This window comes from Theropithecus gelada, chromosome 6 (assembly GCF_003255815.1).
Source record: "Theropithecus gelada isolate Dixy chromosome 6, Tgel_1.0, whole genome shotgun sequence".
Lineage (NCBI taxonomy): Eukaryota > Metazoa > Chordata > Mammalia > Primates > Cercopithecidae > Theropithecus > Theropithecus gelada.
In genome coordinates, this window is record NC_037673.1 from 67,126,168 (window position 1) to 67,142,098 (window position 15,931).

Consider the following 15,931-nt stretch of genomic DNA (forward strand, 5'->3'; position numbering starts at 1 on the left):
CATCTAGAATGGCGAATCCTTTCCAAAAGGTTTTGGATTTACTTTGCCCAGATCTGTCAGAGGAATCACTATCTATGGCAGCTATAGCTTGCGGAAATATATTTCTTTTCTTTTTTTTTTTTTTTTTAGACGGAGTCTTGCTGTGTCGCCCAGGCCGGAGTGCAGTGGCGAGATCTTGGCTCACTGCAACCTCTGTCTCTTGGGTTCAAGCAATTCTCCTGCCTCAGTCTCCCAAGTAGCTGGGATTACAGGTGCACACCACCACTCCCGGCTAATTTTTGTATTTTTAGTAGAGACAGGGTTTTACCGTATTGGTCAGGCTGGTCTTGAACTCGTGACCTCAGGTGTTCCACTTGTCTTGGCCTCCCAAAGTGCTGGGATTACAGGCATGAGCCACCACACCTGGCCCAGGAAATGTATTTCTTAAATAATAAGACTTAAAAGTAAAAATGACTCCTTGATCCGTGGGCTGCAGAGTGGATGTTATAATAGCAGGCATGAAAAGAACACTCATCTCTTTGTGCATCTCCATCAGAGTCTTGAGTGACCAGGTACATTGTCAATGAGCAGTAATATTTTGAAAGAAATCTTTTTTTCTGTGTAGTAGGTCTCAACAGTGGCCTTAAAAATTAATTAAGCCATGGCACAAATACATGTGCTGTCATCCAGGGTTTGCTGTTATGTTTATAGAGCACAGGCAGAGTAGATTTAGCATAATTCTGCAACTTAAAGTCACCAGCTGCATTAGCCTTTAATGAGAGAGTAAGCCGGTCCTCTGAAGGTGTGGACTGACTTCTCTCCAGCTATGAAAGCCCTAGGTGGCATCTTCTTCCACCAGAAGGCGGTTTCATCCATACTGAAAATCTGTTGTTTAATGTAGCCACCTTCATCAGTGATCTTAGCTAGATCTTCTGGATAACTTGCTGTAGCTTCTATAATACATCAGCACTTGCTGCCTCACCTTATACTTTTGTGGTACAAATGGCTTTTTTTTTTTTAAACCTCATGAACCAATCTCTGCTAGCTTCAAATTTTTCTTCTGCAACTTCACCTATGCAAGCCTTCAGGGAATTGGAGAGAGTTAAGACCTTGCTCTGGATTAAAGGGAATGTTGTGAGTGGCTTGATTTTCTATCCAGACTACTCCAACCTTCTCCATCTCAGCAACAAGGCTGTTTTCGCTTTCTCAACATTATGGATTTTTTGTGAAGATAAGTGAATGTATTTTATGTGGCCGGGTGGTGTTAATTGTAATGCAAATACAACATAGTTTTTCACTAAATGGCCCTAGATTGCTGTGCCCTTTGAGCGGTATCTCTGTGTGGAAGAATGATAGTTGTTACGGGTTAATTGCTTGTTAAAGGTACAATTTTTAGAGGTATATAGCACCCAAAACAGATAACTGTGACATTCCCATTATATTACTGGATTTTTTAGGTAAAGAAGTAAAAAATAATTCAGAGTAAACTTTTACTTGATGGGAGAGAAAGATGTTGGGAAGCATTCACTCAGTTTTCAGCCTTTGCATCATACAAAACAAGCTTTTGATTGATGTGGCAAACAGAAAAAGGGAAGTGCAAACTATGTAGGAAAATAGTATGTATCCTCTAAAATAGTTTCTGAAGTTGAAAATAGGCTTCATGTTTAGAACTCCTTACAGTAGTCCTGATATATGGTGATAAGCCCCAGGGATAAACTATTCAGCAATTTCTACTCCTTTGTACATATGTGGATGATCCTTCAAGTGTAACAGATTCAGAATCAATGAGTCTTTATTAAGGGCTTAATAATAGTGATAGCTGCACTTTAATGAGAGCCTGGCAGTATGCTTTAGTTAGCACTTTATTTTTATTTCTTACTTTTTTATTTTTATTTTTTCTACCCTGTTAACTGATAGCGCTGTTTATCCTTTTTTTTTTTTTCTAATTTATTATTTCTTGCTGAAAGGAATAGTTAGCACTTTTTACATTTTTTTTTTTTTTGTAACAGATGAGGAAACTGAAGCTTAGAGAATTTTCTAGTTTCTCAGTGGGAGAGCTGAGAGTCAGAGCTGGCTTTTCATCTCAGCATGATTTTTATAGGTTCCTACTTTCTTACAAGTAGATCATATCTTCCCAGCTCTTCTGTTCCATCATTCCAGAAGTGAGAACTGAGACTCAGAGGGGTGAAGTGACTTACTCCAGGGCACACCAGTCATACATGGTACCTTAGATTGGAGCCTGTGTCTTCTGACTGTGAGCCCTGTCTCTGCCCATCTTTCTGATTGCATCCCTGAACCTCTGCTGGTGCATTCGAACAGTCCTTGAAACTGTAAGTCTAGCAACCAGCACTTGGAACCTTTCCTGCTTTTCCTGCATACAGCATGGTGCTGTTGCTTGTATAGTGAAGTATAAAATCAGAACCCAGAATGACTTCAGGGCATTGACCAGGCATGTCAAATGAAATTCTAGTGAGATTTTCTGTGTAGTGTAAAATGTTGTGAAAGTGACAAATTCACTGTGAATTGTTTTCCTGTAAGTAACTTTAATACAAAAATTATTTTGTAATATAATTTCTGAAGGCCATTGTTGTTTTTCCTCTTAGGTCATTGCTAGAATCGTGGATGGAAGCAGATTCACTGAGTTCAAAGCCTTTTATGGAGACACGTTAGTTACAGGTATAAAGGTGAAGAATTGAAAATATGAACATTTTCTGCTGCTTTGAAAATCAGGAATCTCTTGTCTCAAGACTTTGATACACTTGGCATGGGCTTTGTTGTTGAGAGCACTACAAATGTGTGAGCCAGTTTTCAAAAGGAACTGCTTTATAAAGACAAATTTGTAGCTTAATGGCTTCATGGATCCAAATAGTTTAAAATGGTAATAGCCAGATGCTGTAGTGTGGGTCCCTATCTGTGACTTTGTGATATTAGTTGTATAAAAAGGTTCTTATAGTAAAATTAGTAGAAAATACTTGTAGTTCTTTTTGTTTTTCTGGATAACAATAATTATTTTGAAAATTTCAGGCCGGGCGCGGTGGCTCAAGCCTGTAATCCCAGCACTTTGGGAGGCCGAGACGGGCGGATCACGAGGTCAGGAGATCGAGACCATCCTGGCTAACACGGTGAAACCCCGTCTCTATTAAGAAATACAAAAAACTAGCCGGGCGAGGTGGCGGGCGCCTGTAGTCCCAGCTACTCGGGAGGCTGAGGCCGGAGAATGGCGTGAACCCGGGAGGCGGAGCTTGCAGTGAGCTGAGATCCGGCCACTGCAGTCCAGCCTGGGTGACAGAGCGAGACTCCGTCTCAAAAAAAAAAAAAAAGAAAAAAAAAAGAAAATTTCAGCACTGTTTCCTTTGTTCTTCAATGTCCAATTCGACGAGGAAGTTTTATATTGTGTTTAGCTTCCCAAAAGGATATAGAGTGAGTTAAACCTTCTCACAGCCTCTGTGTAGGTCTTAAACTGATTCATGCAGACACTAGATTGAGAATTCAGTATATCTTGTCAGGAAAACCAAAATAAGGATGTTTTTAAAAGTTTTATTTTTAATCTAAAGTGTTTAGTTCATAGGCCTTTGAAGAAGTTTTTAAGGTAGATGCTAGACCTATAATAATCTGTTTAGGACAAATGGAAGAACAAATTTTATGAATTTCACTTGGTCATAAAAACTTGAAAATATAATAGTTAGTCAAAGGTAATGTCAGGGTAGGAAAAAGCTAGCTACAGAAATCCAAACTGCAAATATACATTGAGGCTTAAGGATAAATCATAGTACTTTGTCCTAGTTTGATTTGTGAACAAAAGAAGGGTTCACACTGGGAGTAGAATTTATGTTTTTGTACTTAGGTGTTTAAGTGATTAAAAGCTTTTTGTTTGATATATAGACAGGATTTGTCACCAAATTGTTCAGAATGTAACAGTCATTGTGTAGCAGTTTAAAACAAGTCAAAGCTGTTTCTGCTTTCTCTAAAGATGGATGGGCTCTCTTTGTCATCTGCTTGTATGGATTTGCCTCCTACTTGCTAAAAGCCCTGTGGCACTCTTGTCCCCAAGAATACACAGCTGGTTTCTTCCATCTTTTGACTATACTGGAATTCAAATACATTTAGAGACAGAGAAGGGGAGTGAGAAGGAGAAGAAGGGAATGAGAGGCTGGTGGTGGGGGGTGGAGGTGGGGGTGGCGGATAAGAAGGGTGGGAGAAGGAATGAGAAGGTGGGAGGCATAAAGGGTGAGGAGGTGAGAGGGGAGGACAGATTTTTCTGGGTCTCAAGTGTCTCTGGAAGTTCCTCAGGGTTTCCTCCTGCCTCAGCAGTTACCATGTGTAGCCTCTAGTTGTTTCTTGGACACTGTGGTTTCCCATTTCTAACTCAAGTTTGGATCAGGCATTTGCTGAAGGCCCTCCCTCTATGGGTGTCCCTAGTAGGGTGGGGACATGTTCCCTACTCAGCACATCCTGTCTGTACCTGGAGATCCTCTAAGCGGCGCCTAGTGTGGGTTGAATCTAAGTAGTTAACAGGGTTGCACATTTGCAGGGGTAGCATCTTTCCAGTGAGTGATGTGTTAAATTCCCATGTCTTTGTGCAGTGAAGCAGGACTAAGGATGGATTACTGGACTTTTTGGAAGTTTACCCCTTTGTGAATTGCTTCTGTAAGTGGCAGTGCCATTTAGGATGTACTGCATAGGGTTTTGGCTGGGATTTTAGGACTGAAAGACATGTAGGTGGCATCAAATCAGGGTTTCATTGTATCACATTAAATTAACATGATAAATTATCCGGGTGTAGTGACTCCTGGGGCCTATAGTCCCAGCTACTTGGGAGGCCAAAGTGGGAGGATCACTTGAGCCCGGGAGTTCGAGGCTGCAGTGAGCCATGATCTCACCATTGCATTCCAGCCTGGGTGACAGAACAAGACCCCGTCTCATAAATAAATAAGAACATGATGATTTTTAAAAAGTCATAAATCCAGACAAAGCCAGAGTAAAGAAAAACAAAAAAAAATAAAACAAAAAAACAACCAAATCTTTCAAGATTCAGGCTGGGTGTGGTGGCTCATGCCTATAATCCCAGTACTTTGGGAGGCCAAGGTGGGAGGATCACTTGAACCCAGGAGTTCGAGACCAGCCTGGCAACATAGCGAAACCCTATCTCTACAAAAAATACAAATACTAGCTGGGTGTGGAGGTGAGTGTCTGTAGTCTTAGCTACTCAGGAGGCTGAGGTAAGAGGGAGGATCACTTGAAGCATGAGAATTTGAGGCTGCAGTGAGCCATGATTGTGCTACTGTGTTCCAGCCTAGGCAACAGAGTGAGACCTTGTCTCAAAAAAAAATTCAGTTTTCTGGCTTATCAGTATGTTGACACTCTCTCTTATCTGTTAATTTTTCTTCAATAATTATTTTAATATTAAAAATGATATTTTTATAGTATCCCTAGTGTCTGGTACATACTAGACACTCAGATATATTAAATGAATAAATGGATAATACACTAAGCCAATTATTTAACCAAATCAGTCAAGACAAATGGATAACTCTACATGTATCATGACCCTTTCTAGAAGCAAAAGAAACCAGACTCTAGGACCTTAGGAACAAGAAGATTGTGACATGAGCTGTTTTATACCATAGACAAAATCTCTTTGCATTTTAAACTTGGATCCAATATTAAAGAATGTGTAAATATGCCTCTTTCTTGTGAATTAAAAAGCCCTTGGAAAAACACAAACCATAAATCTTCTTTGAATTTTCTTTTGAGGATTTGCTCGAATATTTGGGTACCCAGTAGGTATCATTGGAAACAACGGAGTTCTCTTTTCTGAATCTGCAAAAAAGGCAAGTACTGTTAAAAATATTTCAAGATTTTCTGTTTTAATGTAACATAACATTGAAGGTCAAATAATGAGTTAAAATTTCTTGCATAAAAGTATAAAAATGCTTAACTAGATGCCTCAGCAACCAGAATACTGTGTGTGCAGGCGTATGTGTGTGTGTGTGTGTGCATGCATGTATATATATATGTGCATGTATGTTAGTATTTGAAACAGTTTTTATGGTGGTTTACATTAACGTGCTGTGATGAACCATCTGGAGCACTATTAAAAATGTACTCATTTTAGGAAAATTCTCCTAAGATACTTGAGTTACAATTGCTATAGAGGACATGTACATGTTCTCATGATAGAGAATACTTGTCCTGAAAGTGCTTCATGTCCTGGAGGGACTCAAGGACTCATGGTTCAAAGATTCAGGTGGTTCTGAGACATGATCTGTTTATTCTTTTCTATCCCATTATCACTTTAACTTTATTGTATTTTTACTTTTTGGAAATGGGAATAGTGGGTCTTTGTTACTGGACCCATGGCTTTAAAAAAGGAAGTTCTTTTTGTTTATTATTATCATTATTTAATTTAATCCTCCAAGACAGCAAAAGAAAGAGGGAGTTCTTGAATATCTTTTCGCTTAGTTATTATTTGATTTCATATATCGTCTCAGATTTACCTAAACTTGGATAAATATAATTCATATACTTACTTGATAAAAATGTCTTTTAAAAAATTTTAATTCACCAAACTGCTTCGGGAAATAAAATGTTTCCTTAAGAAAAAATATGTTTAGTATTGCTTTTTCTCTTGAAATAACAGGGTCAAAGGTCTCTTTACTGATGCAGGTAATAGGCAGCTAAGCTCTTTCATACCCTAATTGAGGAAGAATTTGTCTTTGGTGAAATTTTTTACCAATAAATTTGGTTTCTGTATTCTGCCATTTATTATTACTCCTTCAACTCAATGATAAAATGAGAACAAGGGATTAAAAGTAAAGAAAATATAAATAAAAAATCACTTACAATTATACCAGAAATAGCTTTTAATAACATTTTATTATTTTTTCTTAATAGTTTCCCTTTTTAAAAAATTGATACGCTATATATAGAGAGGTTTTGCATGTTTTCATTTAATAGTATATAGACAGTATTTCTCAAAATATTAGATATTCCTGAAATAATGACTTTTAATGAATATATATTTATTTCAATAGAGGAAATGTCAGACTGAGTCCAAACAAACTCTGCCTGGCTTTATGTGTCAGCTTGGCACAAAGAAACCCCTGAGGAGTTACGTTTGGCCTCAGCCTGACATTTCATTTGTTGAAATAAGCCCCAAAGGTCTGTGTGATTTTCTCGTTCTTCTAAATGTAGTCATATTGAAGTCGAGCAATTACTTTGCGGTTTTGTACCTGACAAGGCATTTCCAGCAGAAGTAAAGAGATCTTCAGAGTAAAACATAAAGGAAATGGTTTATAAGAGTTTCCTTACTCATACAATCTTTAGGGAAGGAATAGCTGTATTTTTGTATGATTAAATAATTTCCTAAATTCAAGGTTAGAAGATCTCTATCACTCATCTAATCTAAAATCCCATTTATCTGGGGAATGTTGGCAAGAAAGATGTATTTACTATAATCTTGATGCATGAAAGAATTTCAGATGATCATCAAAACGGAAATGTCATCCTTCATATCCCGGGAGGGTTTATATTCTGGCTTTTCTAAAGTGGAGAACTAGAGAATTATCATATAGCAGAGTTCAGCAATTCTCATTGGCATCAGTTCTTTCTTTTCTGTTACTTAAGTTTCACTTTCTGTTTACAATGTTAGTGATTGACCTCTTTCTTTCTTTCTTTCTTTTTCTTTTCTTTCTTTCTTTCTTTCTCTTTCTTTCTTTCTCTTTCTTTCCTTCCTTCCTTCCTTCTTTCCTTCCTTCCTTCCTTCCTTTTTCTTTTCTCTTTTCTTTTCTTTCGTCTTTTCTTTCTCTTTTCTTTCCTTGTAGTCTCGCTGTGTTGCCCAGGCTGGAGTGCAGTGACGAGATCTCGGCTCACTGCAAGCTTCTCCTCCCAGGTTCACACCGTTCTCCTGCCTCAGCCTCCCGAGTAGCTGGGACTACAGGCGCCTACCACCATGCCCGGCTAATTTTTTTGTATTTTTAGTAGAGATGGGGTTTCACCATGTTAGCCAGGATGGTCTCAATCTCCTGACCTCGTGATCCACCTGCCTCTGCCTCCCAAAGTGCTGGGATTACAGGCATGAGCCACCACGCCCGGCCTTTGCTTCATCCTTGACACAATAGTCTTAGAGCCATGTGCCAGTGATTATACAGGTGATTGTGAAAACGAGGATAGTACAGACCTACAGTTACATATCCTATTGACAATGGAGTAGCACTGTACTCTTACTATAAGGTAAGACTAGCCAAACAAAGGATATTCTTAGCCAGGAGTGGTGGCACATACCTGTAGTTCCAGCTACTCAGGAGGCTGAGGCAGGAGGATTGCTTGAGCCCAGGAGTTTGAGCTGCAGTGAGCTATAATTGTGCCACTGTACTCCAGCCTGGGCAACAGAGTGAGACCATGTTTCTTAAAAAAAAAAAAAAAGAAAATTAATAAGAGAAAAAATTTTAAAGGGGAGTATTCTTTCTTGTATTTGGCTGAAGTTGTGGTATTTGTAGAATGCATGATGATAATAGAGTTAATTCCCTTTTAAAAAGATTTTTGTTATTTGCTTATAGGGTACTCACTTTATCCAGGTATGCTGCCAAAGAAATATTCCTCTGCTATTCCTTCAAAATGTTACTGGTAAGAAAATAGCTTAATCAGTTTGGTTGTATTGATTCCAGAGCTGTACCATCAGTGTGGCTGATGTATTGGACAGCACACATGTAGACCACTTCATCAGAGCAGTAAGTTCTACTGGACATGCTCTTTCTGGAGGCCGTTTAAGAGTTAGCACTTTTCTTCATGAGTGTTAAATATTCTGAGGAGATTATCCATATTTTCTTTCCCCCAAATAGCTGGGCCTACAGGCATGTGCCACCATGCCTGGTTAATTTTTGTATTTTTGTAGAAACATAGTTTCACCCAGACCACGTTGCCCAGACTGGTCTCAAACTCCTGAGCTCAAGTGATCTGCCTGCCTTGGCCTCCCAAAGTGCTGGGATTACAAGTGTAAGCCACCACACCTGGCTGATTATTCACATTTTCTAAGCAAAGCCATTTCTGAGTTATATACATGATCAGCATTCACATGGCCACCCTTTACTCCTGTGTGTGCACAGCCACACACCCAGAAAGCAGCAGGAGCATGATCTGATCACTGAAGAGAGCATCATGCTTTTTCCAGGACTCTGTTCCTCCTCCTCAAGATTTCAGACACATGCTACGGTCTTCCCTTTTATTGTACAGTTAATTCTACTTGAAGCAACATCATTTTAAAATGTATGTGTATACCCTGATCCAAAGTCTGGGGATTTGAGTTTTGGCCCCAAAGAATTGTATGACCAAAGTGTGAGATACGTCACCTCTCTGGACTTCATACTCCAGAGATGACCTGAACATGGTGGATACATTTATTTTTAAGGTCTGTTATGGTTCAAGAGTTCTCTTTCATAAGAATTCTCTGATTCTCTGATATCCTTCATTATATGTGGCAGAGTGTCTGACATATACAAGGCACTCAGATATGTTGGTTAGCAGAAAACAGCCTCCCCCATCCCAGGCTACCTCAGCTTCAAAGGAAGGAGAGGCTCTTGGTAGTTGTTGGGATCAGGCAAGCCTCTATGAGAAGGAAGAGTCAGGCTCTTGGAAGTCAACAGGACTTGAAGTAGTACTGGTGCTAAAGCTTCTTCATCCTGTGAGCTACTTAGGTTCATATTTGGTTAGATGAGTATTGAGAGAAGTTATATCCAAATGGCAGCCTAAGAGGGTCCTATGTGGCAACCTATGTAAGAGGGCAGATAGAAAGGATTCTGAAGCCTAACTATACCAGAGTTCTTGTTTCTAATAATGATTCCTGGATTGTTAACCACCAGGCAGTTAAAACTCTGTGGTTTGAAGATATCTACATTTTTGTTTTGTTTTGGCCCTGTTGGGTTGAGTTTAGTTTTTCAGCATTGCATTTGAGATTCCTGTGTGATATTCACCTGGAGGCATATCGTAGATAGGTGGATAAGTCTCAGCACAGAAGAGGTGTTTTAGATAGAGATGAAAATGTAGACGTCATCAGAATATGGAGGTGATTTTAAAGCTGTGGGAATAGATAAGAACCCCCCTGAGAGAAGAGAAGGTTCAGTGACAGTCTTCGAGTACCTCTGATTTTTTCCTTTTTCTTCAAGAGTAAAGGAAGACGGGGAGCATGATTATGCAGTTTTCTTAAGAAGGGAAGAAGAAGGATTTGAGAAAGCCAAGTGAGAAGCCTCACTCGTCTTTTTGAAGGCAGGATCCCCTCCAGAGAAGAGAGGGGTGGTGGGTCGGGTTGGGTGCGGTGAGAACTGGAAGACAACTGATATTTGAAGTAGGTATGGTGGGAATGTTACAGTGGAGTCAAGGCTGGGGAGATTGAGGAGTTTCTGAGCTTTTCTAGGGTCCAGCTGAGTAGGGTAGCTGCAGGAAGCAGATGGTGCCAAGTAATGGGCTGTGCTGCCTTTCCTGTGGTGAGTGCAGGAGGGGCACGTGTTCTGGAGGAACTGGTTGGGTTGAATTGGATGACCAGATACTGGAGTTTGGCAAACCAGGGATAGTGACAGTCAGTGAGGCAGGTGAGTGTGCAGGTCCACAGATGGAAGAAATGCCTTCGCTGGAGACTGGGTGGGGGAAGGAGACAAGCGAAGCCCAACTCAGTGTTATAAGGTGGAAAAAGAGGAACCCAAGTTCTGGAAGGCAGTGAAGTTACAGAGCAGCCTCCAGAGAGCTAGGGGCTTGAAGAAATAGAAGGATCCTGTATTGAAATGGAAAAATAGTTTCTTTTTAACCTTGCTATTGAGTCACTGGCAGGGACTGTTAGCATCTCTGTGAAATATTCATCTTTATGTCATCAAAGTTTTAAAGCATCACTTTAGAAAGAACAGTCTGTTTTAAAACCAGGTCAGTGAAGGCTGAAGCCCTCATTGTTGGGCTCATCACAGCACTTTGTCCTTGGCTAGGCATGTCACATTCTTTTCAGCATCAAGCTGCTTCTTTGACATCATCTCTTTTTAAAAAAGTTTTATTTATTTATTTTTAAATAGAGGTAGGGTCTCACTTTGTTGCCCAGGCTGGTCTTAAACGCCTGGCCTCAAGTGATCCTCCCGCTTAGGCTTCCCAAATTGTTGGTATTATGGGGGTGAGTCATAGCATCCAGCCAAGATCATCTCTTGAAGACAGATTGCATCCTCATATTGTCTGAAGGTTTCTATGTGCATCCAGATGAACTGCTTTAAGAAAATTTAGAAAGTGATTAGAGAAAACTTTATTTTATCCTTTCAAAGCAAACTTTTTAAGGGTATGTTTCACATATATACATTTTCTTGAGGCGAGAGGCATTTAGTAAAATGAGTTTAGTAAAACAAGATGTCCTTTTGGTGGAATTGCATTCCACATATCAATCCCATCACCCAGAGGCTGTCTTTCTGATCTTTCTCTCAGGATTTATGGTTGGTAGAGAGTATGAAGCTGAAGGAATTACCAAGGATGGTGCCAAGATGGTGACCGCTGTGGCCTGTGCCCAAGTGCCTAAGATAACCCTCATCATTGGGGGCTCGTACGGAGCTGGAAACTATGGGATGTGTGGCAGAGCATATAGGTAGGGTGTCATGATTTTCTCTGAAACAAAGAAACATACTTTGAGTGTAAAATACATGGTCAGTTTATTTCAGGTTTATTTGAAACACAGAATGCCATTTCCAGATCTCAATCAATTATACCATAATTTGTATCATCTGGAGGGGTGAAATGAAATTTAGTGCCAAAGGTGTTATTTGGAAGAAATCTACAATGGGAGTCAAGAAATACTTGAAATAGCTGATAATGAAAATGCCACACATTAAGATTTGTGCAATGCAGCTAAAGTCTGGCTCTGAGAAAGGTATGTAGCCTTAAAGGCATATATGGGAAAAGAAGTAAGACTGCAAGTCAATGAGCTAAGACTTCAGCTATGGGAGGTTCAAAGAACAGCATGTTAAACCCGTGACAAATAGAAAGGATATAATGAAGAGCAGACATCAGATAGAAGAATCAGCATAGCCCAAAGTTGGTTGATTTGAAAGGTTAACAAACTTGATAATCCTGTGCTTAAACTAAAAAATAAAGAGAGATGGCACATAGGACCACTATCAGGAATGGAAAACAGGACATGACCGTAGATCATGAGAGGATATTATCAACACTTTTATACCCAGAATTACATGGAGAACTTAGAAGTCCCGTCTGTGCTCAGGCCCCTCCTCTGGAGTCTAGTCTGGGGTGGGTTCCAGGCATTTGTATATTTGTGAAAGCTCCACAGATTATTGTAATGTGCAGCCAGAATCAGGAACCACTAATTTAAAAGGCAAACATGGGCCTCTGAAAATCTATGTTGTATATTGACTTAACTTGCTTATTATTTCTTTTTTTCTCCCAGCCCAAGATTTCTCTACATTTGGCCAAATGCTCGTATCTCAGTGATGGGAGGAGAGCAGGCAGCCAATGTGTTGGCCACGATAGCAAAGGACCAAAGAGCCCGGGAAGGAAAGCAGGTCAGTGTCATTTTCTCTTGTTTCTCCCTGGGTTTGCCTCTCACTATAAACACCCTGGAGTCAAGGAGCAGCATGCTCGGAAGCCCTTAGTGTTCGTGGCTGGGGACCTGGCACACGCTGCCTGGCCATATTTAGACGGTGCTGCCCTGGAAGTTGTTCCAGCAATCGAGGCTCACAGGATTTCTGTTCTTTTTCTTTTTAAAGCCGTTTCATATGGGGTACCTTCTTTGTGGCCATTTAAAATTTTTTCAGAATTTCCAAGAAAACACTTTGTTTTCTTATTTTTAATTTTTAAGACAGAGTCTTGCTCTGTCACCCAGGCTGGAGTGCAGTGCTGCAATCTCAGTTCACGGCAGCCTCCACCTCCTGGGTTCAAGCGATTCTCATGCCTCAGCCTCCTGAGAAGCTGGGATAACAGGCATGCACCCCCACGCCAGGCTAATTTTTGTATTTTTAGTAGAGATGGGGTTTCACTATGTTGGCCAGGCTACTCTCAAACTCCTGACCTCAAGTAATCCGCCCACCTCCCAAAGTGCTGGGATTACAGGTGTGTGCCACCGTGCCCAGCCAAGAAAACACTTTAGAAACTGCCAGTAAGTATCTGAGGCATAAAGATGTTTGATTCTTAGTCATTTGTACTTAGTGAGATTTAAATAAGTCTGATGTACTACTTTGATTTTATGACCAAAAGCAGCAGAATTTTGTTCTTTCTATTTTACTTTTAGATTGTTGTTAAGGATACCCTGAGTGGGAGGGCTCCGTCATCTATTGAGAATTGAATAACATTATCCTGTGTATAAATGAAGAAAAATGGAAAGGGCAGTGGAAACTTGATAAAAGGCAAATCAGCAAGCAGCTGCTTTTAAAATGAATTCTTTTGTTTGTGTCTCTGTTGGAGATTGTTTTGAAATTTTGCATTAATTTTTATTAGTTACAACTTTTAACTCTTGCGTAAGCACCAAGTAGGAAGATGATGGATGTGTGTTCCTGAAGTTGCTTAAGTGCACTGTTGTCTCATTATGGGAAGGAATGAAATGAAGGGAGCCCTGTCTGCTCTGTGCAGGAATCATTAGGTCTTCCACCTAGATTGTGGAGTGAGGTACTGTAAAGCCAGAGGGTGGTTTCTGCCTCCCTGAATGCATCCACCCATGCCTCACATCCCTAGTTGTCTTTTCCAAGCACAGGGAACTCTGGAGGCTTACATTGAGGTTTCAGATTCACTTTAGTACCTATTACTGTCAAAGGAAATGGATAGCTTTGCTTTTGTGCGAGTGGTTGGGGTGTGGGGGTGTGGGCGGGGGAGGTGGTATATGAAATTCTACCTGATACTTCAAAGACATGTCTGAAACTCTATGAAGCCTAGCATGGTGATCTCTCATTAAGTAGTTGTTCTTTGATTACTTCAATATACAGATACTTGAGTTCATTCATTTTTATATAGGAAAGGAAAGCACAGTGTGTTAATGGTTGTCCCTCAGAATTCATGACCTAGAAAATGATATTAAGGTATTAACGTATTTACACAAAAGAAGGTAGGGTTTTTTTTTTTTTTAAATAAGTCATTTGTTTCTGGTGTCGAGTTGCTTTTTGAGTTGAAAATATTTTTCAGGGTTTCAAATTAAGTTCTGAAGATTTTTACATCGGAATTAATTATCACTTGATCCTTGTAATACTGATGCTAAGGCTGTGAAATTCTTAATTAGGGAAAAATATCTTTCAGTTCTCTGGGAACTTGACTGAAAATGTTATTCAAGATTTGGTTGGTATACTACCCCTTTAAACTTAAACATTTAAGCTTAAGTTTTAAATTTTCACTATTTTAAATGAAAATCTCATACTTCTCCACGTTCTTAACTGGAGGCTGCTAAGTGTAATGCAGCCCTTTTGTTAGGTTGTGTAATTCACATTCATTATTGTAACCTGTTGTGATACACAGTACCCTGGGTTTTCACCTTATGTGAAATAGCCTCAGGATATTTTCTCTGCTAGGAGAGATGGGATGGGGCACTCACTTGATACTCATGTCTTAGGCGAGAGCATGTATGTTAATGATCACTTGTAATTTGTACATCACCATGCACATGTTAGTTGTAACATTATTGTTCATGAAATCTGTTGTTTCTTTTGAATTGAGATGATCTAAACAGGGCCAGTTGTTCACTGAAGCTGACTTACTCATGGCCTTTTTTCCTTTAGTTCTCCAGTGCTGATGAAGCAGCTTTAAAAGAGCCCATCATTAAGAAGTTTGAAGAGGAGGGGAACCCTTACTATTCCAGTGCAAGGTGGGGGCCAGAACATAACTAACTCCCTGATGGGTGTAGATGGTGGTTAGGGGAGCAGCTTTACAGAGCTCTATGTAGTCAGGATGGTCCAGCATTCATAGGAACTGGAGAATAACCGGTGGACACACTTAATTTTGTACTGTTGTTTCTTTACAATGTGAATGGCTACTGCTGAAATGCCACCCCTCCTCCCAGCGTCCCTGCGCTGTGGACTCACTACCACTGGTCTGATTCCCGCTTCTCTTGTCTTGCCCCTAGTTGAGGTGTCTGGGGCCCGCAGGTGTCCTGCAGCCCGAGGTGGGCCATGCTAGGAGCTGAGAATAAGTTATAAGCTGGCTATGTTACTTCAGCAGTTCTAATTTTTGCTTAAAAACCCCTCTTCTTGATCATTTTGTTGTTACCCCATTTTAAGCATGAGATTGCTTGAACACTTACTGGCATCTGTTGACAAGCATGCTTGTACGTTTGGAAGGTGATTAGTCGCTGCCAGGGTCTGTGTGTCAGCGCCAAATAATTACCTCACAGACCATTGCTGCTGTTGGCTCTGTTTGTTTCTTACACCACTTAATGAGGTAATAAATTATCATGCCTGTCCCAGCTGAAGACCCGCTGGTGCCTGCTTTCACATCTGTCTTCAACAACTTTAGTGTTCTGCCTTCTGAAGACTAATCTAAGCTTCATGTCTTCCTTTCATCCCTTAGGCAGATGGAAAAAAGAAAGTAACTCTTTCTGCATCTTGTAAAATTAGCTTATGTTGTAATTTATGCTGGCGAAGGCAAACTGGAGAGGAGAGGGGAGAGAAAAGAAAATCAGGCCAGGCACAGTGGCTCACATTTATATTTCCAGCACTTTGAGAGGCCAGGGCGGGCGGATTGTTTGAGCCCAGGAGTTTGAAACCGGTGGGGCAACATGGCGAGACCTGGTCTCTGCAAAAAAATATACGAAAATTAGCCAGGTGTGGTGGTGTGCACCTGTAGTCCCAGCTACTCAGGGTGCTGAGGCAAGCAGATCAGTTGAACCTGGGAGGTCAAGGCTGCAGTGAGCCGAGATCATGCTACTGTGCTCCAGCCTGGGTGACTGAACAAGGCCCTATCTCAAAAAAAAAAAAAAAAAAAAAAAAAAAAATAAAAGTCC

The 15,931-nt window shown here is 40.3% G+C and overlaps 1 protein-coding gene across 2 annotated transcripts in view; it reads left to right on the plus strand.

Annotated features, from left to right (window-relative positions):
- MCCC2 (methylcrotonoyl-CoA carboxylase 2) overlaps positions 1-15,931 on the plus strand; it is a 70,680-nt gene that overhangs the window by 49,604 nt on the left and 5,145 nt on the right. For both annotated transcript variants that reach the window (XM_025389112.1, XM_025389113.1), the window contains 6 exons: positions 2,583-2,655; positions 5,734-5,810; positions 8,538-8,604; positions 11,428-11,584; positions 12,401-12,515; positions 14,712-14,797. In XM_025389112.1, coding sequence (XP_025244897.1) covers positions 2,583-2,655; positions 5,734-5,810; positions 8,538-8,604; positions 11,428-11,584; positions 12,401-12,515; positions 14,712-14,797 — 575 coding nt within the window. The remainder of the gene's footprint in view (positions 1-2,582; positions 2,656-5,733; positions 5,811-8,537; positions 8,605-11,427; positions 11,585-12,400; positions 12,516-14,711; positions 14,798-15,931) is intronic.